The 25,428-nt window shown below is 41.3% G+C and overlaps 1 protein-coding gene across 1 annotated transcript in view; it reads left to right on the top strand.

The window, feature by feature from the left end:
- The window catches only part of tspoap1 (TSPO associated protein 1), a 91,127-nt gene that overhangs the window by 2,192 nt on the left and 63,507 nt on the right, over nt 1-25,428 (top strand). Inside the window, 4 exon segments of the mRNA XM_079508003.1 lie at nt 3,426-3,689; nt 20,027-20,134; nt 21,400-21,528; nt 24,834-25,010. Of these exon segments, the coding sequence (XP_079364129.1) occupies nt 3,426-3,689; nt 20,027-20,134; nt 21,400-21,528; nt 24,834-25,010 (678 nt within the window).

The raw sequence follows: 25,428 nt of genomic DNA, 5'->3' as shown, positions 1-25,428 counted from the left end.
GCCAACTCGAGTTGTGACAAATCATGACAATAAACTCAATATTTTGGACCAAACAAAGGATTACAAAGACGAAAAACAACAAAAAAAAGTGTTGTAACCTGCTGTTTTTTTCTTTTTTCTAATTCTTTGTTCGGCCCAATAAATTGTGTTTGTTGTATGAGATTTGTCACGACAAGAGTTGGCTTTGTACGACGCTTTGTACGACGCCTGGCAATGTTTGACACCGGTTATCGGTCCAGCACACGCACACACTCGCACTCAACTTAATAACCAATTGCCCAAAATAGACACAACTTTTACAAAACTGCCAAAGAGCCGGTTATACCTCTAAATAACCTCCTGAATAAAGTAAAGTAGATCGTATATTAACTATGACAAACACGTTTGAAAAGGTCCTGCTATGAGTTGGCACCACGTGGAAATGCAACACACATGTATGGTTCTAAATGGAGTCTAAAAAATACTTTAATACTTTAATACGTAAACAATACTTACATTTGTTAATACATTTGTGTATAGAAAGTTTGCTTGTTTCACTGTCTATTCCTCATCCAGGGCAATTAAAAAACAAAGCTGAAGCACACAGCGATTATTGGGCTCAGTGGAGTGCTTGTTGCGGTTCTTTCATGCAGTACCATGGTCATGCTTCTGTGAGCACACTTTAATTAAAGTTTAAGTGGATAGAAGAGGTGAAACGCCCTGCAAGAGAAAAGGGCTACTACAAGTTGTTTAATTTGGTTGTCTTAACCCCATTTAGGACTGAAACCAGATTCTACAAATGTCTTCTAAATCATGATCATGAGAAAAACCTATGTTTCTATGTCAGTGGTTCTCAAATGTTGTTCCAGGGACCCCCCACCCCCAGAAGCAAAAATTTCAGTTAAAAATGTTCGCTGTCTCTCTAGGTCGTCCTCAGTGAAAGAAGCTGTGAAAGAATATATATTTTGTCACATTTGTGCCACATTTTCACGATTTTTCAAAAATAGCAGATCTACAAGCTCGTAGCACGGCGATCTGCAATATTTCAATAGCTAAAGTATAATATAAAATAATGCTTAAAACACCAAAAGGGGTTCCCGTCCTGAATTGGTTAAGTCAGTGTTTCTCAAACCTTTTAGCCCGTGACCCAAAAGTTTGCTCGGGACACAAATTAGTATATAGCAGATCTACAAGCTCACAATGCGCCGCTTCGCGCCGCGTTATGAGCTTGTAGGTCGGCTATTGTCACTACTCCTTAGACATTTGTTTTCTAATTTAGGGAATTTATTAGATATTTCTTTAGTTATTCAAAAATGTACTTGGAAAAATCATTTAATTTGGTATTAATTCATGAAAACCTTTTTGGGAATGATTTTGAAAATGTTTTGAAATTATGATAATGAAAATCAAAATGTAGGAAATGAAAAATTAAGGGACCCATAAATATGTGTCCCGACCCAAGTGAACCCATATTTGACTCATGAATTTCAACTTGAAGCAGTAGACCCGCAGGGGGACGGCATTAGGAATCTAATTCAGTCATTTACAAATGATAGTTACAGTATATGCCTTCGAGATACTTGCACTATACATAGGCCTAGACAATAGCCTAAATTAGATGTTTTCCCAATGCAAATCAATGCTGAGCTACTTAGACAATGACACTGAAAGCCTAAGGGAACTTCAATCACACTGACATGAGTGTATAACCTACATTATATGATTAGTAATAATGACCATCTTTGATCATCTTTTGTTTACAAACATACCATAATCATCAGGAAACTACATGTGGCTGTCTGTGTAGTAATGTCGCTAGCCTTCTTTCATTTTACGCAGTTGACAATCATGCAATTACAGTGGAGTAACTGAATAGTCTTTTGCAGATATGAATCTGGTGGAGCAACGGTCACATTACAAGTTGATTAGTTAGACCCTGATTGCAATCTAGTCGAACACCATAATCTCTCATTTGTTTGTGTTTATGCCATTCATTTTTTAATTAAAGCAAGCTTTATATCGTTGCTGTCGGGCAGAAACCAGCCATCTCCATTTTTCACCCTTTTTTAAAATAAATAAATAAATCAGTGCTACTCCAATTGAGAAAGATTCGGGTAAAGTGATTTATTATATTATTATAGTTATATATAGTTCTAGTACAGAAGTGCATAATAACTTATAATAGCATAATAACCGCTCCTCTACCAACCAGCCAGACAGCCAGACAGCCTGTGTTGCAGTACACACTGCCTCTTCAACAATCAATAGGCAACCAACATCATTCCAGCGTCATCTCCATGGAAACCAGTTCTACGTCCTGGTCATGATTGGCTCCCTTTTCAGAGCCTGCCTTTTTGTGATAGGACAACTGAAGCCCTTCTCTCCACCCCCTCCTCTTACCAACATGCAGTGTGTGTGTGTGTGTATGTGTGTGTCTCAGACACACACACACACACACGCGCACAAATATTTCCCCTTCATCCTATTTCTGCACCCCTATGTTGTTATCACCGAGACGGTACGACTAACACCTCGAAGAGGTGGGGGAAATATGTTTTTGAGACATCGTCGTCATTGAGGATATAAGCACACTTGAAGACTTTTCTCAAGCCACCACCTTCGCCGCTGCATTGAGAGAGAATGGGGACCAGAGATCTTTTATTTAAATCTTCCTCTCTTTCTCCCCTTATTCACTGGCACGTACATCAGTGAGGCCTTACATCTGAGGTTTTGGCGTCACACAGACTTGGAAGTGGGCCGCTTGTTCCGCGGTCCGTCTTTTCCCCATCTCTGTACGAGAAGCAGCGATGACAATTCCTTCTCATTTCGGAGGACGACAGAGCGGGAAGGCAGGAACACAGTCTAGTAAGTGGGGATTTAAATCTGCATGCGCCATTGTTGATAATGATCGCAGTACTATAAGCATGCTACGAGGACGATGATATCGATAGATGTACCACGAGGGATTAATGTCATAGAATAAATATGACATCCCAATGAAGCTGATATTTGTTTTACATCACAGGAGGGAGTGAATGAAGGGAAAAGGATGCTTTCCGTGTTATGTACCACTGGTTTAGTCTTGGAGATGGCACAGGCCCTTTTGCTATGAAAAACATCTTACAATGGAACAAGAGCCCTCTATTGCTAATTTTGTGCATTCGAATTCCTCATGGACTAGGATTAACACATTGGAGGCTCTATAATCGTTTTCTGATAAACGATGGCCGTGCTGAGTGATGCTACTGCTTTGGTGTCACAAACTTAATCTTGAGCCCCAGGAGATTACCCACTCTTGTAAACACTTGGAGAAAGGTTATGGGAAAATGTTGAAGGAAGCCTGCTGCATCTGATCCATGTAATTCTCCTTCAGCAAATGAATAGCCTGCATGAAGCGGCTCGATTTTGGCTGTATCGATCTCAACTCTGCTCTTTGACTTTGACAGAGAGTGATGTATGATCTGTGCTCTCGGCCCGAGCAGCCAGAGCCTGCGACTGCAGGCAGCGAGATGGAGAGTCGCGAGGAGGCTGAAGCCCCAGGACCTCAACAGCAAGAGTCGGAGAGGACAGACAAGCAGTGTACTAACCATGAACTTGAGAATAATGTGCCCCCCACTATGGCTAATCTCACTCCGACATCAGTGCTGAGCAAGAGGCACCACTGTCTTTTTGCGAACCTCAGTGGCCTTGAAGTAGAAGGGATATGCAAGGTAATGCTGGAGCTCATATTGTTTCTGTGCTTGTGGGAACTCTGTTGAAACTCTGAAATGTTACAGGATTGCAAACATCTGTTTAGCGTAAAACGTAACACTTAACAGGCAATCAATAACCGCCGATTACCTGTTTTTGAAGTGAAAGTGAAAAAAAAGCATTTGTATTGTTACATTTTGACTATATACAGTATTTTATCTATTCAAAGTATTAGTTTTTCATGGCTATATTTATCACATGCTGGAATAGATTCCCATATTCTTGGCTTTTGCTATCAAGTTGAGCATATTTAGTTTATAAAATTGAATGCAGCAGCTTTACACAGTATGTCATTAAAGTAACCTACCCCAATCTGGACTTGGCAGTAGGTTATCTTAGTGCTTTATCTAGGACAGTGCTGTAGCAGCTCTGATGCAGACGGTGAGGTGGCACGTACTATGTTTAGCCACTGTGTGCTCATCCCATACATCATGCCTCTGCATAGCCTGAATGAAATGACAGAGTACATTTTTTGGAGCATCCTAAAGTGAGTTGCGAACCCCTGCTTTGTTCTACTTTGTCTGTTTTAACAGTTTGGCTCAGCATCAATGACGGAGGATGTGCGTTACTCTGAATGACAGAGTATACCTCTTCATGAACCAATTGGAAATTAAAAGGTGTCGCACATTTTTCATGTTATTGGTGGATTCCTATAAAGATTATAGAATAATGTTAGCTAGGAGCTACAATCTGTTAACTTGAAATTCTCCACATACAGTAGGCAGCAAATATAGATCTTCTTTAACACTCGCATGACTGAAGTAAAATGTGACAGAAGTAGCATGTGCTTAAATTCATATTTAGAAAATGTTTCAGATGTAAAATAAAATCTGAGATGATGGAATGATGATGGATGATGAAAGCTTCAGATAATCAACTTAAACAAAAAATAGGTCATAATGACCTCTCAGTCATAGATAGTGCTAGATAGTTCTGATACAATGTGGGCATTATCACGTGTTCCCAGGTGGACCCACAGTAGAGCTTACAGTAGGGGGATGGGAGACAGACAGAGAGACAGGGAAATTGTGGATGGTACTAGGGAGCAAATGATATGGTAGGAGGAAGGTTGAGTGAAGGTTTGCCATTAAAAGATCATTAGGCTCCCCAACCCCCACCAAATATCTGGCTGCTGTTTAGAGATGTGTGTGGAGCTGGAAGATGCCATTGAGTTGACTGATAGTGACCATCCATCCTCTGGTCTCTATCTGTTATCACTATTTCCCAAACAAGTTAGGCATGTTCATTCTTTATTGAGATAGTTACAGTGAGACAGATAGGAAACAAGACTAGATTAAAAAGGAAATCTGCATAATGATGATGTCACTGGTGGACAGGTTTCTGCCCACAGCCCGCCTATGAGACACAGACTGAGGAGGAAAACATTGTGGTATTTTATCATGAACATTAGTGTGGACCATATATGAAGATAAGTTGAAAAGTGGTGAAGTGGACCTTTAATGGTATGCAATCTACCAGGTGGGCTCACCAAGATGCCAGCACAATGTTGAGTGTTGACATCAACACTGTACACGTTTCCACTGCAGTAACTGGATATGGAAAAACTCAGTTAGTCTGAGACTGTGAACACACAGTATTTTTTCTTTTTCAAGTCAGTCTGTTCTTAATACACTAGAATGGAAAACAGGTTAGTTGGACTCTCTCCTAGTTTGACTCTCCACTCCAGGTTTCTATCTTCTGCACACTTTTCTGTATCACTACCATGTTGGGCTCTAATGATATATCTGTTACAATGTGTTGATACCATGCTTGAATCCATGGAGCAGTGCCCTGTAGGCCAGGTGTAGCTAATCAGTGCTGAGGTGTGACCGTGTGAAGCTGCGCTTAATGGCTGCGCCCAGGACGGTCCATGGATTTGTCTATACACTGGGGTCGCCCGGGGCTCTAGACTAGGTCTGTCTGCTGCTCCTTTCCCCTCTCAACACCAAATCAGCATACTCATGTATCTGTTATTTTTGTTGAATGTTCAGCCCCAAATAGGGATGCTAGAGTCCAAGTGGTTTAGGGGAAGATTGCAAATACAACACTGTTGTTCATCTCTTACTTAACCCCTTTGGGCAAAACCTGTCTCATGTCTCGATTCCAACGAAGGCTTGACCATGATCATCAGACATCTGATAGCATACACACATCACTTGTCAGAGGACTGGCTGGGTTAAGATAGGATCATGAAAAGGAATATAATCCACACACTCACGCGTTGCAACGCTGGGGTTCTTCAAGTGATGATAACAGGACCGGAGGCTCAAAACCTCATTAATATTTATTGGAGCATGTTACTGTACTGTGTGTGGGTTGGTTCTATTTTTCTTGACCAGGATCATACTCTTTCAGAGTTACCTTACAACTCAGCACTGGCCCACTTTGGACCTATGAGGAGATTGAAAGTGGAACAGTGTTGAAGAATATGAGACCTGGATAGTGACCTCGCTCTTGAAATCCGTTCTTTGTGATCTGACATGAACTAAGCACAAGCTCTAATGAAGACACTTTCTTTGTGGCACCAAAAACATCAAAATAAGCATGTAACTTTCCTCTTCTACCCCAGATTTGAACCCTGTTTCCTGCGTAAGCGCTGAAATCTTTACATTGAGATAATTGAGCCAGCTTGCTCAGGGGATAAATTGAATCTTGACCATCAGGTAAACATTTGGTCTTCTACAGTAGGTGAGACATGATCTTTGGCACGATCTAAATGTCTCAATAGAAGAGTAGAGAGACAAAATAAAACCACCCCAATTGTATAAGTTATATTGTATTATTAGCATACTCTACCATACACCCTGCATGACAGGTGCCGCCGCAGTCCGTATGTGCAATAACAAATATCACCCTGCCTGGCTAGCCTCGCCCGAACCGAACACAGGAAAAAAAAGTTTGCCTAGCCATGTTCTCTATTATTCAAGTAAACTGTTACAACCTGAAACATTAATATATTATATAGAACCATGGAATGTAAAAAATAAAATAACATTTGACAGTCTTTATGGTAAAGCCTTCATAGAAATAAAAATGCAAATTTCCATCAAAGTGCTCCTTAATCCACAAATTACTGCTTGAGTGTAACCTCACGTCACCAGGCTTGTGTACTTATGATTATGATAGCTGCAAGTCTAGGGTCTCATACGTAGCTGATGAATAATTGATAAACGGATTCTCCAGAGTGTCTGGTCTCGCCGTCTCAGCTCATGTCTTACCTCAAACATCACTGTTTGGGGGCTTTCTGTCTGGCAATGGAATGGAACTGATGTCTCTGAATGCATAGGCACAACATTCTGTCCAGTGTCAGAGGTGAATTAGCTCTGTATGGCGCGTGTGTGTGTGTGTGCGTGCATGCATGCATGCGTGCGTGTGTGGACACAGTGCCACACACTAAGCTTTCTGACCTTGTGCTACACTAATTTAGGTAAATATATGTACAATTGCAATGTGCATTTATCACATGCACTTCATGACCTGTGAGTCCACTTATTTTGAGTTTGGCTAACCAAAGGTGAATAGTGATGAGCATTGAATATAGATGGGAAGTTATAACGATATTAATAAATGGAAAGAATAGATTGCGGCTTTCGCCTTTATTTTGTTTTTTATAGAGGGACAGACAGTAGGCTGACAGGAAATGGCACACTGCCAGACTCTGACTACCGGCCAAGGTGCCTGGACCGCTGAGCGGTCCAGGCCAAGAATAGATCATTTATTGCATACTGTACATTTACATTCAATTTAAAAGATAAGATACTTTTTCGGTCTTCAACGGCAAGAACATAATATTCTTTGTCTTGCCTGCCAGTGCTCTCATAATCTTTTAATTATGACAACGGCCAAGGTAGTTGTGTGGTATCCCTTGGGAGAAATGGTCTTTCTTATACAGTATTTCAGCAGAGGTTGTGCCATTTGTATTGTTTCAAATTCGCCTTAGTCGATTATTTGGGTCTCCATTCCTGTAGTGTTTGGCTTTAAGGCTTTTAATCTGTCTGCATCATGTCCTGCACAGTGGTCAGGGAGTAGGGACTCTCTCCTTAGCCTGGCATGGCCAGACTAATATCACTGGTCAGGGAGTAGGGACTCTCTCCTTAGCATGGCATGGCCAGACTAATATCACTGTGGTCAGGGAGTAGGGACTCTCTCCTTAGCATGGCATGGCCAGACTAATATCACTGTGGTCAGGGAGTAGGGACTCTCTCCTTAGCCTGGCATGGCCAGACTAATATCACTGTCCTGCACAGTGGTCAGGGAGTAGGGACTCTCTCCTTAGCCTGGGTGTCCTGCACAGTGGTCAGGGAGTAGGGACTCTCTCCTTAGCCTGGGTGTCCTGCACAGTGGTCAGGGAGTAGGGACTCTCTCCTTAGCATGGCATGGCCAGACTAATATCACTTCGTAGCTATTCGTCTAGGACTTTGGTGTGGAAGATTTATTTCCAAGGGGCGGTTATTGGTTAATACAAACAAGATTCCATTGTCACAGCAAAAAAAAGTCTCACTTTGAATAGTGGGCTCTGATTGGTCAACCACAACTTTGGGGTGAACGGAATTTAATTCAAACTGCGGAGTGCCAAACCAATATCTGCCCTGATCTGTCTGGTGTCCAGGCTACTCCCTCCATATTGTAGCAATAGCATTCACTGGCCTTCAGCCAGGTATACATGTTGTCTTTTGTCCTCCAAAGGCTCTGCCCTCCATTACTTTTTTTCCCTTTTTGCAGCGTTTGGTCATCGTCCCTCAATGCTAGTGACATTAAACCCTTGATTACCTGTGTCCCCCATACAATAGAAAAGGCTGTAGCCTGGAGGAGCAATGGGAAGCTAATTCCCTGGCCCACAGAATGTCGGGGGGCGTCACTAGGGTTTTGTGTTACTTCTGACAGCCCATGGCATAATGTACAATTATTTAACATGACCTTTAGCTGATAATACCGTTTTTTCCAACCTATTGTTTGCTTTCGTTAATCGCATCCTACCTCTAGCACAATCAATAGCTTTTAATGGGATTATGGTGAAAACCACAATAGGATTTTTGACATTTATAACGGGTGTGTAAACATCGGTCAGGGATATACTGACCATCTCCCGACCCTCTCCTGTCATCTCTAGAGCGCAACCTCTGATTACTGACCGCCCCTGCACCTCACTGCAATTAAATTAATTTAATTTTGGTTTAGGTCTACCTCTGAGCCATCGCTCACCTCCAGACAATGTTACCGTTTTATCAGCACAGTGGCGTGGATAATGCAAGGTTGACCTTGATGAGTTTTTATATAATCTGTGATGATCTGTCTCAAAAGGAAAACCACTTAATTTACTTATAGAGCTCCTTCTTATTCATGTACGGTTGTCCAATCCTTGATCATATTGCAAATGAGATCTTCACGTGTGGAAGGGAAACGGCTTTTGTGATTTCCTTATTTATACAGAAATGTGCTTTATTTTATATTGTCATTGTACTGTAGGTCAGACAGACTTAGCACTAGGCTTTAACATGATGATAAAGTAGTAGTGGTTTAGGAATACCAAGATTAATGACTGCATGGACCCTGGTGAGAAGAATATATATTTAATACATTCCTTAATGCACTTCCATTTCTGTCTGGCTTACATTTAAGAAAATGTAGCTTGTCAGTCTAGTCTGTAAAATGACAATTATATTAATTATGTACCCCTATTAAGCAATGTTATTTCTCAACTTGGACATTTCAGTCAGATCTTTGTGTATAGTAGTTAGTTAACATATGACAGTTCACTACAATAAATCACAAATGAATTCCTGTTTTGGGATTCCACTGTGCAATCTCTAATATTCGAATACAGTACTGTAATTCCATGTTAATGCAAAAAATAATTATGGCTTAAGTTAAGTAGTTGCATATTGCATTGCAAAGCACAAATTATGCGGCAGGTCTGTGTATGTAGATAAGCCCTTTTTCATTGAATGTGTCTCTCTGATACTTGCTAAAGCGCTGTGCTGCTGCTGTTTCTCCTCTTGATGATGACAGAAATGCTGAAGGCAGACACTTACTTCTCAAGTAGTCATTTGAAACAATTCTGCTACTAGACCACAAATTAAGTTGTAGTTGATGTGAACGTGAGGGGTTGAAGGGGCTGCATGCATATTCAATTCAATTTGACAAGATTAAGGTTCATATCCTTTTGAAGCTGTCGGGGTCCGTCTTTGGAGGGTGGTTGGCAGGGGGGTTGGGTACAAATCATCTCCGCCACACTGTCTCCCTGCTATCCATTTTTTTCCCCTGCTGACATTGCATTATATGGAATAATTTGGTGACCCCTTGTGCTCTCAATTTTTTGTCTCTTAAAAGGCCAGATGTCCTTTGCATGGGTAAATAGGATATACATGCAGGCTATGAGCTGATGAGGCAGACAGCTTGCAAGGCTAATGTGGGTTTTAATTATTGCACTGGAGGGCCAATGGCAGAAAGGCACTATTAGTACGGGTGAGTCTGAAACAGCCTACAAGCCTATAATGGGTACAGGTTTTACAGCATGGCCATTGATGACATGAGTTGTGCCTTGTGAAATTCAATATTACTAGACCGGTGACCTCTGGGCACAGGGCACCGGCCTATTCGAAGACCATGCAAGTCGGGAATGACGCAAGACCACATTGCACTTTGAAGTGTTATCCTGGGTTTAAGTTTTATTGTGATTTTGCTCACACATCTTTTTCCAAAATCAAATCAAATGCAAGTTTTGAATGCATGCCGCACCTGGTTATGCAATACCAGGTTGAACCTATTGTCAGAACACTTGCTGTACCCATTGTTATTATGGAGCATTATTTCCCAAACAATGAGTTTGGGAAATCAGGAGAACCCATTTATCAGGTAACTTTTTATAGTTTTCCAATTGCAATTGCAAGCTGGTTTATATTCAGTTGCTGTGCTAGTAGTCATTGGTTTTTTTTTGACACTTTTCCCCCTTATTGGCTGTCCTTTAAAAAAAGCTTAGCCTTAGTGGAGTTTTGTTGTTGATGTAATGGCAGATGCTGTAGCAAGCCCTGAATATTAATGTGCATTGTTTCCGAAGCAGAATTCCACATACAGCATAACTTTACACAGGAGGTGGTCAGATGCCACCATGCTTCCTATTCAACCTCTTGTGCAACTCATCCACACACAATTGTAATTTTTAACAACCTCATCCAGATGCTATGAAGGACAAGAGATGGTAGATACTGGAGGGCATAAAGGAGGTGTTTTTGGTACAATTCCAACCAGCATGATGAATGCAGGATGGGATTGAGGGGACACTTGCACTGTAGGAGGGCTCTGCTTCATGACTTATATATGAGTTTATGGGGAGAGCAGCTTTTATTATGTCCGGAGCCTACAGTAAAGCTTTCTGTTGTGCTTTTTTCTTTGTTTCCACATCCATATTTTGTTATAGCAATATTTCTCTGCTTTGTCTTGAACCGCTATAGATAACTATAGATAAACATAGCTATAGACTATAAATGGTCTCCAAGAAGAATGAATGTGGGAGAATGAGGTATAGTAGATCTAAATAGATTCATTCCATGATGTTCATGTCCCTCAAAGGGGCGGAGGCGGTACACCATTCCAGCAATATAGCAGCCCAGTTCAAGAAACCTCATAAGAAACGCACTGATTAAATCTGGTTTGGGAGGCAGACACTGGGAGGCATTGATTTTAACGCCTCACTGGTACCATAATAGCGGTTTAGTATTCGTTTTAGTGGAGGGCAGCTATTCCCAGTCTATTGAAATAATTTATTAATTTATTTTTATAAATAATAAAGTGTGCGTGCGTGCGTGCATGTGTGTGTGTACTGTGTGTGTGTGTGTGTGTGTGTGTGCTCGTGTGCGCGTGCGTGCGCACGCGCGCGTTAGGGGGTCTATCCGATGTGTGTTTGAAGGATGGTACTCCCTTTACTGCCAGGAGCAGACGGTGCCTGTGTTAATTATAGGATGTTTCCAGATGCAGCAGATTGCATCGTTCATTGTAATCCATTAAGCCTTGTTGCGACGTGAGACTGGAAGTAACTGCTGTCTCGCCAAATTCCCCAATGCCCAATCCCCAATTTAACCAGAAAGTCACCTGAAATGCACAGAATGCCCACAGCTAGTATTTCTTGATTTGTTTATTCCAAATACACTCGCATTGATAATGTCTGGATTGTTTTTCAGAATTCTGATTGCTTAAAGGAGTTGTTTGCTATCATTTACTTATCCTGTAGCGTAATGGCTTGAATACAAGGAAAATGTAAATAGGATAGGATACAATCATGTCCAGCCAGTAGACAGTAATTTAGGAGTGGGAATCAACCCTTTGTAGCTGTCAGCCAAAAACCACTGATTGCTGTATTTCTGAAAAACGTACAATAGATATTTCCATTGTGCTCTATGAATCCCTGCCTGTATGATCCCAGACAAATGGATAATTATCACATGATCAATCATACTCTTATAAGGCGAAGATGTAACTGGTATGGATAACCTCTTTTGGTGTTTCATGTCATTCAGGTAAAATTTCTGTGAAATATGCCTATAACTCCTTTCTGAAACCTTCACATTCATCATTGATATTGACTACAGTTCCTTGTCCTAATACCGTAGTTCTCCTTTGTCATTTCCTTTTCTCCTATAACGTTTTCTTTCCTCATCTCCCCATTACTCCATGTTACAATTCTTGTTATGGGATTCCTCTACTTTGTGGCAATAAATGACCTACAATGCAAAGCTCCGCTGGATAGAAAACAGAACCTGACCTAGATCATTTTAACAGCTTTCCCACACGTCCTCTCAATACAAAAGCAAAGGACGTGTATAGGCGTCTTAAGGCCCTTTTAAATCATATAAAATAGGGATGCTAGAAAGTGACCATCAGCCAAATCGAATAATCGACAGCTCTGCCGATTAATAATCGATTAATTGACCCCCCCCCCCCCCCCCCCCCCCAAAAAAAAAAGGTTTATTTTTTATTTTTTATCAATATCAGATAAAAAGATGTTATATTATGCACATGCCATGGTGACATAACCATTATATGTTGAGTGCATGCTTTGATGGTTACAGTTTTATAATCAGTTTTGATGAGTAAACCTTTGTGGAGATCTTCTCAGTTCTCTTCTAGTTACTGCCATTCAGGATGGAAAATGAAATCCATTTGGATTTGGGGAGAAGTAGTTTCATAAGGGGCTGGTATGAAGTACTTGATATAAACAGAAAACATTCAGTTCACTAGTCTACACTCTACTACTCTACAACTGCCTTCATTTCATCTGATTGTCTGTCTGGCAGGCACTTAACAAGTGATCGTTAACTGTGTCTGTTAGAGAGAGGGGCAGAGAAGAGTGGCTTTGCTCAACTTGATTTATACTTATATTCTCCACTCTGATGAAGGTACATGTTCGATATATCATGCAGCCTTACTTATTAGCCTCGATTTTGGAGACTCCGACGATTAATCGGAAAATCGATTAATCGGCGGCATCCCTAATATAAAACGGGATCGCTGTAAACCATTTTTTGACAGCTCCAGTTGCTAGGCAACGCCTTGCACACAGCTCCTGGTTGTGGTGTGCATATAGCCTATTATCTGTCAAAATCACTTACTTTTCACTATAACTCAAACATTTAAAGATAGATACATAATTACGATTATCAAATATATAGTCACATACTTAGTATAACGGACATGAGTTGCAACTTTTTTCACTCTACACCAAAATAAAATCTCTTTGTCAATCTACAAGCTCACAAGGAGTCGCAATCGAACACGTTGTGAGCTTGTAGATTGGCTATTTTTGCGAATGTTCCCCTCCCCCAGAATAGAGGTTCAAGTGGTTAAGTGATCGGGGTGTGCTTTAAAGTTTAAAACAAAAAAACACAGCATAGATGCCCCTCTGACGTATCCTCAGTGATGTATCCTAAGGTCATCAGGGTTTCGGGTCTCACAACATCATACCCCTCAGGGGACCAAGCCGGGGTGTTTAAGCCCCAACTTACGTCCCAGTAGCTATCCTCGATCAGTCCCATTTGGGAAAGACCAGGTACTGTATGCGGGAGGATCGCATCACTCTGGCGCGTGGAAGGACTAGGCTCTGTGGGTTGACTCCTGTCCGCGCTCCTCCTACGTCTCACCAGGTCCAGGACCTGTGCGTTGCACCAGAGTCCCAGCACCAGGCACTTCATTCAGGAGTGGTGGATTCTTGAGCCGCAATGGCTCATGGTGGTGCTGCAGGCTCCGCTTGCGTCTTGAATGGCCCTCCTAAAGGCCTTACCGTGGGTTTGTTAGGCTTCCTCCTCATGGAAGACACAGGCTAGGGCGCCAACCCATTAACTCCATTCATTTACGTTGTAACACTCAGAGGTTCAGAGCGATTCAGCTGATCCTTAGGGGAAAGGGAAAAGAATATTAGCGACTGGGACAATGAAAAGTTGACCTAGATCTCAAAAATCTTTCTCACAGTACTGCAGCATCCCACGCAATGGCACACTAATGCCCAGGCGAGAGCAGAGCATTGATCACCATGGTTGTTGACGGAGTGGAATCGAACCAGGGACATCGCTGTCAGCCATTAGAGCCCATGTGGTATGCGTCCTATCAGTGGTGGAAAAAGTACTCAATACTATAGAACTATTCCATTACAAGTAAATGTCTGGAAATCAAAATGTACTTGAGTAACAGTGCAAAACTATTGGCATCAAAATGTACTAAAAGTAGAAATTAAAAACCTGTTGTGGGAACTGGCCAAGAGGAAGAAATAAATGTTCTGACCATGTTAAGGTCTAAACCTTATAATGATGTTCTTTTGTAGATTACGTCATATGGCAGCCAAGTCTATGGATTTTGAGGATATTACAATGTTTGTTTAGAGCACTTTAGAGAGCACTTTTGAGCCGTTGTTTGCCAGCCAAGTATATGGACTTTTGTTTATATGGTACTAATTGACATCGTAAGACATCATGTAGCTGATATAAATACAGTGGGTGCCCCTCACTTCACACGAGTGTGATATTTTTTTCTGTCAGATGAATGTATAACTGAGATTGTAGTATTGGGTCAAATAGGCCAACAGACTAGTGATACCTTTCAAAACGATCAGGTAGAAATAGCGGATTTTACCGCAAATTTGCATACTTTTGCAGGGAATTGTAATAGATTGTTAGCATTGCTTGCATTGGTAGCTAGCGCAGCGCTAACATTACACCTACTGTACCGACATGTTTAAGCATTTATTTCATATTTACATGTCGATTTCAGCTCTGACATTTATTTCAGACATGCTTTAGTATGTATAGAGTTTGCCTGTGCCATTAACTCATTTTGGATAAAAACAACATCCTCTCCTCCTCCTCTAGTGAAAAACTGTCAGCTGGGCGATGACTGTTCCTGCATCAGATCCCGTCACATAGTTCAGCCAGGGGCCCACAATATTCTGCAGTATAATAAGGGCCGCGGGCGTCATATCTGCCCTTTTAACGTGGCCGGCCCTCTGCACACTAATGTAAGCGAGAGGAAGTGAATTCTAAACAATGGTCTGGCCCTGAGTCAACCTGGCTGCCTGCAGGCTTTAGGGGTGAGTGGCAGGCATGACCAGAGCTTGTGTCTGGAATGTAGAAACTCTCAGTTAACAGCTCATGCCTAATTGAAGGCCACTGCTACCGTAAGAATTACAAGGCGTTGAGGAGCTCTCCAAGATCATTAGAATGAGAATGGAGGCTGGCAGTGGCTGAGTTCAGCCTGGTTGAGCTGCGGCTGCAGAGGTGATTCATTGGGCTTTATTTAGTGTAGTGGTCCTTAGAGCCTAGGGCATTGAGAGCAGCTGACTGCTGCAACCGCCATGGCAAAACAGACTGCAATTATACCATGCTTTAACGCCCCATCCTGACTGCCAGCGAGCGAGTGATCTTATCTGGTTATAAATCGTGAAACGGTAATGTAACACAGGCCATGGCGCCACGACTGATTTCAGCCACTTGGAAGCCAGCGTGTCGTATTATTATTATTCTTCATATTATCATTATTAGTATTACCATGGTTCTGTCATGACCAGTAAAAGTTTGTTATGGTGATGAAGTGTTTGTTCTTAGATTTTTCTTTCATTTCTTCATGCCATTACTGAGAAAAACCATTGGATTTTGTTATTAATTCATGAAAGGTTTTGCTTTTTTGGGGGGAATGTTTTTTTGAAAATGTTTTGAAATAATAATAATAAAAAAACAAATGTAGGAAACACTAACTAAGAGGACACATAACAATGTGTCCACAACACCCACAAATGGGTCCCCACTCCCCAGAACCTACAGTATATACTCTACCATCTCTCCCTTCAGAGACGCTCTCTCTGGTCATTATCAACACAATATTCTTGCCGTATAGGAGTCTCAGCTGCAGAGCAAGTCAACAGCTGGTCATTAGTGTTGCTGTTAACTTTAGGTATCATAAAAAACATACCACCAGGGACCCCCCATAGGCCAAATCATCAACATCATGGCAGCACGACCGTTCCTACTGTAGATCTCATGCAGTGAAATCCTTAGTGTTAACAATCAATCAATCAATCAATCAACTCATAGACAAATTCAGCTTTGTTTTTATTATCATTATCACAATTATCATTGTGATGTTACTCCAACACTGTTAGGTGGTATTTCTATTATGATTGAAAGGCATCTCGAGAATATTGAGAAATCTTATAGAAAATGTGTTTTTTTAAGAGGTTTCGCTGGAGTTTCACACAATGACATAATATAGACATACTGTATACTGTTCACTGTCTGTGCTTGTGCGCAAAACCAAAGCACAATCATAACGGCCGGTGACATTCACTCTCCATTTCTCACTTGTCCTTAACGATATCCGTCTCCAGTTACTGGACAGAGGTCCATTCGGACATGTACTGTCTGTAATCAGTCTGACCACTACAGCTCAGCTGAGAGAGCATCTGCTTTCTCAACCGTTTTACCTATTTCACATAGCAAATCTCTGCCACTCAAAGTCAGTGTTGGTGACTATGCTGTTGAATAATTGCCACACCGAGGACAACCCCTTCCCCCAACACCCACCCCCCCCCCTCCCCCCCGGCCCCCGCTCACCTGCAGCTTATCTTTGTACCCTGTCTGTCCATCTGTTCTCTCCGCCACGAATGCCCTCTGCCAGGGCTGGTGCCGAGCCATTCTCTCACCCTTCTGGGTCCATTTAGACTCATTTAGAGCACTGTTTCCCAAAACGAGGTTGGGTCGCGGAGTCCGCGGACCAATTTCTATGGGTTGTGAGTACTACTTTATATCATATTTTTTTCCTGTTTCCTACATCTGAAAAGATTTTTTTGAGTGGTACAACCATATGGTGCAGCCACTCCAATGCCCAGCTTTGTCCGTACCTGTTGGTGTACATCCGTCCCTGTTGGTGTCCCTGTGTCCAGGGTACCAACAGGGGGCGCTGTTGCACCACTCACTTCAGACAGGTCTGATATTTTTTAAATGTATAATAATAAAAAATAAACACAACTTTTAATCAATGAAACAATTCCAAAACAAATAAAATGACAAATCGAATAATAGAAATAGAGAAATTAGGCGATCTACAAGCTCGTAGACCAAGCTTGTAGGTCTGCTATTTTCATTAATTTGGGTCCTGGCAAATGTCTGTCTCTTATGGGTCATTATCTAAAAAAAGTTTGAGGACCACTGATTTAGAGCATGCCAAATACACCAGAGTGATGTACATTTCCATCCTGAACGAAGACCAAAAGATAAAACATTCTCGGATATCGTTTAACCAAGTTCCTTCACCTGGTGTGAGGTGGTGTCTGTCTGTTGTTCAGCCTAGTGGTTGCCTCCATATCAGTCTGTTTAACCCTGAGAACAAATTCTACAAATGTCTTCTAAATCATGACAGTTGTCTGAAAATCCTGTGTTTCTATATCAGTGGTTCTCTGTCAAGGATCCCCAGAATTATGTGTTTGGCCGCCGACCCCCATCTGAAAATATGTTTCCAGGGACCCCCTAGAAGCAAAGATTTGAGTTAAGAACGTTTGCTGTGAAAGAATATATATTCAAAGATTTGCATACATTTTCACGATTTTTCTAAAATAGCAGATCTACAAGCTTTTTTTTAAACAAATAATGGTTAAACTAATACTAATAGTTTAATAGCACCATTAAACGTCACTCTGAATGCACACACAAATGACACACTTGTTTTAGAAGCCATAATAAATATAGAGTGGGACTGAAATCAACTCAGTAAATTCCTAAAACTTCTAAATGCATTTTAAGGTCTGCGAAAGATCAAGACAACTGTTTGAATTCAAGAATTGAGGGCACTTAGATAATTATACAGCTTCGTTATACCGCTGCACGATGTGTGTAATCGCTGTACTTACTTTTTTGAGTGGTGCACCCACTCCATTAAGGAGGTATGTGTGTCTGTCCTGACTCCCTGGCTAGCTGGCTGGCTGTGTCCGAGCACAAAAATTGCGTTTGGTTGGTTTTCACAACCAAGTGTCACTGTTGCGCAGCCTAACACACACACACACACACACACACATACATACATACATACATACATACATACATACATACATACATACATACATACATACATACATACATACATACATACATACATGACAGTACAGTAGAGGGACCCCCTGGGGACCCCCACACGGTAACTCTGTCATTTCTCAACCGTTTCGGACGTGGGGCAGTTCGCCGGAATCGGGCCGGCACCCTGGGCGTGTTCCTGTGGGTCTGGACCCCCCGGGACCCCCACACGGAGTTGCACCACTCACTTCACACAGGTGTGATTTTTATTTCCTGCAATGCCGTCAAGAGCAGAGACCTCTCCTTCTTCTGGCTGCTATGTGCTGAGTTAGTGAAGGATGAGAGGTATTCATTGGGTTGGCTGTTTAAGCAATCTCGATGAAAAGCCTATTCAGTGGCCCTGTCATCTGTCACTCAACATTAGAAAGTGAAACTGTGACTGACAACTGAGCGGAGAATGTCTCTTTTAGTGAGTTGGAGACATTGCTGCATTTTAGGGCACAGCAAAGCACAAACGGTATGAACAGTTGGCAGCGATTCATTCCATTCGCTCCTAGCCAAAATGACTCACTAATGTATTGTTGGGTTCTGGTGATTGCATAGCAAGCACAAACCGCTAAAGTTAATTTTATTTTCAGTTTATTTTTAATCATAGTACAACATTACCCTAAGGCGTCTCTGTGCACTTCACAACAAGAATACATCAATACAACAAAGATATATCAAAAACACAAAATCATAGCAATAAGAAAACTCAGTAAAACATGCATAACTTTTATTTGAAAATCACAGGGAGAACAGGATGAACATAACTATGGTTTCAATCAAACTAGGGGGAACCGTAGTGCAGGGAGAAAAGATGGGGTTTTAGCCTAGATTTAAAAATGTCCAGAGAGTTGGCATCTCTGACAGCTTGAGGGAGAGTGTTCCAGAGACAGGGGGCACGATGTGTGAATGCTCTGCCCCCAACCGTTCTTTTATTATGTGTTTTCCGGCATCCTGGGATCGTAGTGTGGTCGCGGAGGGATTTTTTTTATTAACCCTAGAACACTAAACACAGGAGATTTTCACCCGGACAATTATATTTTTGTAATTTTCATAATGTTGCTGATGTCTGAGGTGGGTGGGTCTTTCAGTACCTTCATCAATGCTCAGTGGCATCATGGAAGGTAGGTTTGTTTCTCTGCCCATATGCCTGTTTTTTTTTGTGTTTGGGTGAATTTCACCCGTGTTTAGTGATAGAGAAAAATCCAATACACCCACAATGGACTTCTTCACTGGAGCATTCTCACATGTCCCAGGAATGGGTGGACCAAAGGAGGAGTTCCCAACTAAATTTCTCTTTATTTTAGGAATATTTTTAAAATAATATGCACGTTTTTCACCAACTTTGCACCCCCCATGATATCTATTTTTCTTTTTTGTTTGTGAAAAGTCATGAAATAAAAAAACATTAAAGATTAAACAGTGCCTCAAGTTGCCAGGTATTGCTGTATACTTCAATATATTTTGAATCAAAATATATTGATATACCCGTGTTTAGTGATGGTGTAGCAAAAAATATGTTTAGTGTTCTAGGTAGGATGGAGTGAGTCCATTTAAGGCTTTATAGGCCAGGAGGAGCACCTTGAAGTGGGATCTGGCCTGTATGGGCAGCCAGTGTAGTGCTATGAGTGTTGGTGTGATGTGGTCACATTTCTTTTTCCTGGTTGTAACTGATGTGTTTATTTTTTTTCTCCAATTGTTTCCCCCAGAATGGTACAGACTACGGGTTCCTGGTGCATCAGAACTCTGAGCTCCTACGAGGCCTCAGTGAGCTGGAGAAGACCTGTGCCACTCTGAGGGAGGAGAATGGCCTGCTGGTAAAGACTCCAAAATGTTGATTCTGGCAGCAAAATTTAGATTTTAGTTTTAGTCATAGTCTTTTGTCATATTTTAGTCATCCGAAATGTATTAGTGGTGGTCTAGCTTTAGTCGACTAAATATCACAAGCTACGCGTTGTGAGCTTGTAGATCAGCTATTTTCATAGCGCAACACCCGACTGCAACCAAACATCTCTTCTCCACTAGTCCCTCCCTAACATTCTCGTCTAGTTTGTAATTTGTTGACGAAATTGTGAGTATATTTAGTCTTAGTCTTAGTTTTAGTTATCGTACTCGTAGTTTAGTTTTTATTTTGTTTTTGTTTAGTTTTCGGCATAGTTTTAGTCGACAAAATCAACACTGATCTGTGTCCTGGGCTACAAAGTAGGCCAGATATGGGCTCCAAATGGAAATGGATACCTGAGAAATACATAGACGATGCCCCAAATTGCAGAAATGTACCTGTAGGGATGGGCAGTGTCCATGTTTTCATACCGTCAAGCAGTTCCCAAATTTGACCGAAGTACACAGCATCACTATAGTGAGGGGGCCTGGAGGGAGCCATCTTAACTACTAACACCTCAGTTCATCACATTTTCTGCTGACTGAAGGTTACACATTAATATATTTTGAGTTTTTATTCCTTTAAAATATGTAGGCTGTATAGCACTAAATTGATGAATAGAATTGCAACATGTTGTCTAACAATGTACAGTATACAGAAATTATTATTATTGCACAACAGGGTTGGGCATGCATTCCCTATTTATCTTTCCCGGGTAGGCCGGAGTTCTAGTTAAAATAATTTGGTCTGTCCATTGAAATGCCATTGAAAGGTGACATTTACGGTTCCTTCTTTTGTGTCGCCAATAATGTTTACCTGTGACTTTTTTGTATTTCTATTTCTGTTGGTATTTTTGTGTTTCTCTTGTTGATCGTGCTGTAAACCCACCACATTAGAGTGATACAAAAGTAGGAATCCAGACCTGGTGCTAATGTATACGGTACCTAAGGCAGGGAGAGCCTTTGGGAATCCCTTTCTTTTATGTTTGGACTATCTGCAAGTCTCTGTATTTGGGTTTAAGGTAAGACTAATGCATACGCGTGCGTTGCATGTCAGAAATGATATACTGTCGTACATACCACACAAACGTGTTGAATCGGTTGAAGATACATCATTCTTGTCATTCGTACGACCGAATATAAAGCCTTCCACAGTCGCTGCAGGCCCTGCCAGACGTTGCCGTTTGTCTCCCATGTGCAGCGCAAGAGCAGCGCTCCCGAGACGGAGGAGAAGGTCAGGCGGTTGAGGAGGAAGAACACGGAGCTTGCTGTCCTCGCCAAGAGACTGGAGGAGAGGGCTCGGAAGCTGCAGGAGGCCAACCTCAAAGTGGTACGCTAGCTGGTCATGGTGGAAAATAACTATGTACAATTTAGGCATTTAGCAGATGCTCTTAGAGCGATTTACAGTAAACTACAACAAAAACATGGTAATACATCAATATATATAGAAATAGTCATCAAGAATCATACGTAAGCTAAGAACCTAACAGTGGAATATCTATATAATGAAACTATGCGTATACACCTTAGAGAATAGAGACGAGGCAAAATGGACATAGTGGCCGAATTTGGTATTGCAGCTCGAGCCAGCGCTGGTCCGTTGACTATCATTGCACACGTTCACATTATGGGGCAACGTGAACCCCATACGAGGGTTCACGTTGCGGGTTCACGGAGGAGTGAAATCGCTGCATGCGCTTTTGAGCAACTTAATGCAAGTGGATGGGAGGAGAAATCCGGTGACGTCTCTATTAATATATACTCTAAGCCTTAGAGTATATATTAATAGAGTCTAAGGTATACACTATAGGGTGCTATGTCTACATAAAGTTGAGCCTATGCATACGCCTGTAAGGTCGTCGAGGCTAGGGCAAGTGCTACAGGCTACATTTACTTACTGTAAGTACTGTACTTAAGTACAATCTTGAGGTATTTGTACTTTACTTGAGTATTTCCAATTTCCAGCACTTTTCTTTTTTTTTTTTTTACTTCTACTCCACTACCTCTCAGAGGCACATTTTGTATTTTATGCCACTACAACTATTGAAAAACTTTAGCATTACTTTTTATAGATTTGGATTGTTATGACAAAACATACACTAACCAGCTTGCAGATCGGCTATTTTCACAAGATTTGTATACATTTGAAAACTTGAAATGAGACATTCTGCATAATGAGCACTTTCACTTTTGTTACTTTAAGTACATTTTGATGTCAATACCCTTGTACTTTCATTCAATTACATTTTGAATTCCGGAATTTTACCTGTAACCGAGTAATTCTAAATTGCGGTTTTGATACTTTTACCTATGAACATTTGAGTACTTTTTCCACCCACTGGGTACGCTGCACACACAATGGACCGCAGCAACGCTACTGCTTTGCACAGCACGCTTGTCATGCCATAGTGCCAAATGATGGGAAGGACTCATTAACAAGCGCCAGTGTCCCAAATAATCACCATAATGTCTAGTAATGAGCTGAGTGGAATAGTTCATCAGCAAGTGATGAATGGTAGTGATGAATGGTAGTGATGAATGGTCATTGTTTAAAAGGAGAGAAAAGAAAAATGCAATTATCCCCTGAACAGTATGGTGACTCACCAAGATTGGTTATGAGAACACAGACATTTTAACTTTGGTGTAGTTTTCATCATTCAAGCACTGGTTCCATGACGCTTGTTAAAGATGGAGTGTCGTGATTTATTTTGCCACCCTAAAACATGATCATGATCATCATTATTATATAAGGAGGAGCTATTTCTTTCAAAAAAGTGTACAGTATTTGTTAAAATGTTGTTTTTATGTTGACATGCCCACCAGTTCATTAAGTTTGCCTTGTGGGTGCGGTGAATGGGTGATCCACCTGAACTGAAGCCACACCCACAGCTGTTGTTGTAAGATAAAGAGGCAGGGGTTAGGTGAGGGGCCTCCAGGAAGAAACCCTAAATACAAAGGGAAGCCTTTATTGCACATACTGTAACAACCACACCAAGGGGTCTATTGAAGTACTGTAACCTCATAAACACATGAAAAACTGGAAAAAATACAAAGATCACGGCACTCCATCTTTAACGGGTGACAGGTACAATGGTGCATATACAATACGTGCACATAAAATACATGCACTGTTTCATGTCTTTGTCATTGCACTCTGTCCCAGGAGATGCCACTTGATGCCGCTGGCATACGTTCATTGGTTATAATTATTTAACAAAGTCCTTGTTACTTCAGACACTCCTTGTTACTTCAGACACAAGGACACAAAGTCCTTGTTACTTCACACACCTATCTCTATCCTAGCCACACAGGCCTGTATTGATATGCCACAACACCTGTTCACCACAGAGAGAGAGTTATTATTAACTTTAATTATTAACACTACTATTTCTTAAACTCACAGTTCACTCACTTGCTTTGGAATTCATTCACCATGTAGTGAAATGTGCTGACCTACAATAATAAATAATATCACCAATCATCACAACCTTTGACTGCCTCTCATGGGTGTATGTATTGAGCTATTATTTTTATCTATGTATTTCATTTCCTATCATTTAATAACAGATAACTCCTGCGTGCTCTGCTGTGCAGTGGTGGAAAGTAACTAAGTACGTACATTTACTTAAGTACTGTACTTAACAGTTAGGCCGCCATAGATCTACGTCAATTAAAGGCAATTAATAAATGTCACGCTTAACGCCAATGCCGTAGCTCTACGGCAATTGGTCTTTTATAGTGCTTTTGATTGATCAAGTCATAATGCTACTCACGTTAGCATCTGGTTGCTAGCTGTTGTTGTCAATAACACTGGATCTTGATCGTCGTGCCCATAAACACCCATTCTATCTGTTTCTTTCAATCGCCTGTATCTCCTATTCCTTTTCATGGCATTTTTGGTCAAAACAAGCTTTATTCTACGGCTCAGAGCCGACGCTGTGATGCCCTCCATGATGCATCATTACTCCCTATTTACCGACCAGGGCTGCAAAAACATCGTCACACACCCTAACATATATATACTTCCGGTCTGGAGTTTTGGCTCATCAAAATAAGAGCTGAACAGGGATAAATGCTGGCGTGAATTATATCACAATTTATCAATAAATGCTGGCGGACTTTGGGTCAAGTACAAAATCGAGTATTTCAAATTTTACTTTTACGTCTACTCCACTACATTTTAGAGGCAAATATTGTACTTTTACTCCACTACAATTATTTGAAAACTTTAGTTACTACTTACTAGTACTAGTTACTTTGTAGATTTGGATTATTATTACAAAACATACAACCCTATACACATTTCGGCCATTGGAAAATAGCCGATCTACAAGCTCACAATAGGACTAAAAAGGCTCATAACTCTAAATCAAGGCGATCTCCATGGTTTTGACCAAAAGGGCAATGTTCTATTTCATTTCTGACTTAACCTAGCATCTCGTTTGGAATATTAACGCTTCTAGAGAGACAAGACGAGGTAGCGTGAGGTAAGAATGGATTTTACTTTTCAGAGTAAAATCTGCCTAATCTGCTTGTCACTCTAGCGCCATTATTTTGAAGAATTCCCTGGCAAAAAAAGTGTGAAGTAAAACATTTGAGTGCTTTTTTCCACCACTGTCTGCACTGTGTGTGCAGGTCAACTCCCCGTCGCTGATGAGGCCGGGGTCAGTGGAGCAATACAAGAGAGCCTTTGCTCGCCAGCGAGCCCGGGACCTCGCCCAGCACGCAGACACGCTGCTGTACAAGGACAAGGAGATTGCTGCCCTGCAGCGGGAGTGTAGAGAGCTGGAGGCACGGCTTGGCACCACAAAGGTACCAACAACATGCTTAAAACCTACTGTATGTTTCTATGCCAGTGGTTCTCAAAACATTTTCATGTCAAGGACCCCCGAGAATGATCTGTATTTTGCTGTGGACCCCCATCTGAAAATATGTTGTTCCAGACCCCCCCCCCCCCCCCCCCCCCACCCCAGAAGCAAAGATTTGAGTTAAAAAAAGAAATTTCTTTCGCTGTGAAAGAATGTACATCCAAAGATTTGTGACACATTTTCACGATTTTTGTATTTGTTTTCTCATGCCACCCTAATAGACATTTAAGTATTCATAGACTACCTGCATTACTGCATGTTTATCTGTTGGTCTTGATCAAGCAGCCTACCACCAAAGTTGTATAAGCAACTGTAGTCCCTATTCATTGATTCACCAAAATAACAAAATCCATTTGAAAATA

Source organism: Electrona antarctica, assembly GCF_951216825.1.
Source record: "Electrona antarctica genome assembly, chromosome: 8".
NCBI lineage: Eukaryota > Metazoa > Chordata > Actinopteri > Myctophiformes > Myctophidae > Electrona > Electrona antarctica.
The sequence above is the reverse complement of the archived record's forward strand: the minus strand, read 5'-3'. Positions and strand labels throughout refer to the sequence as shown.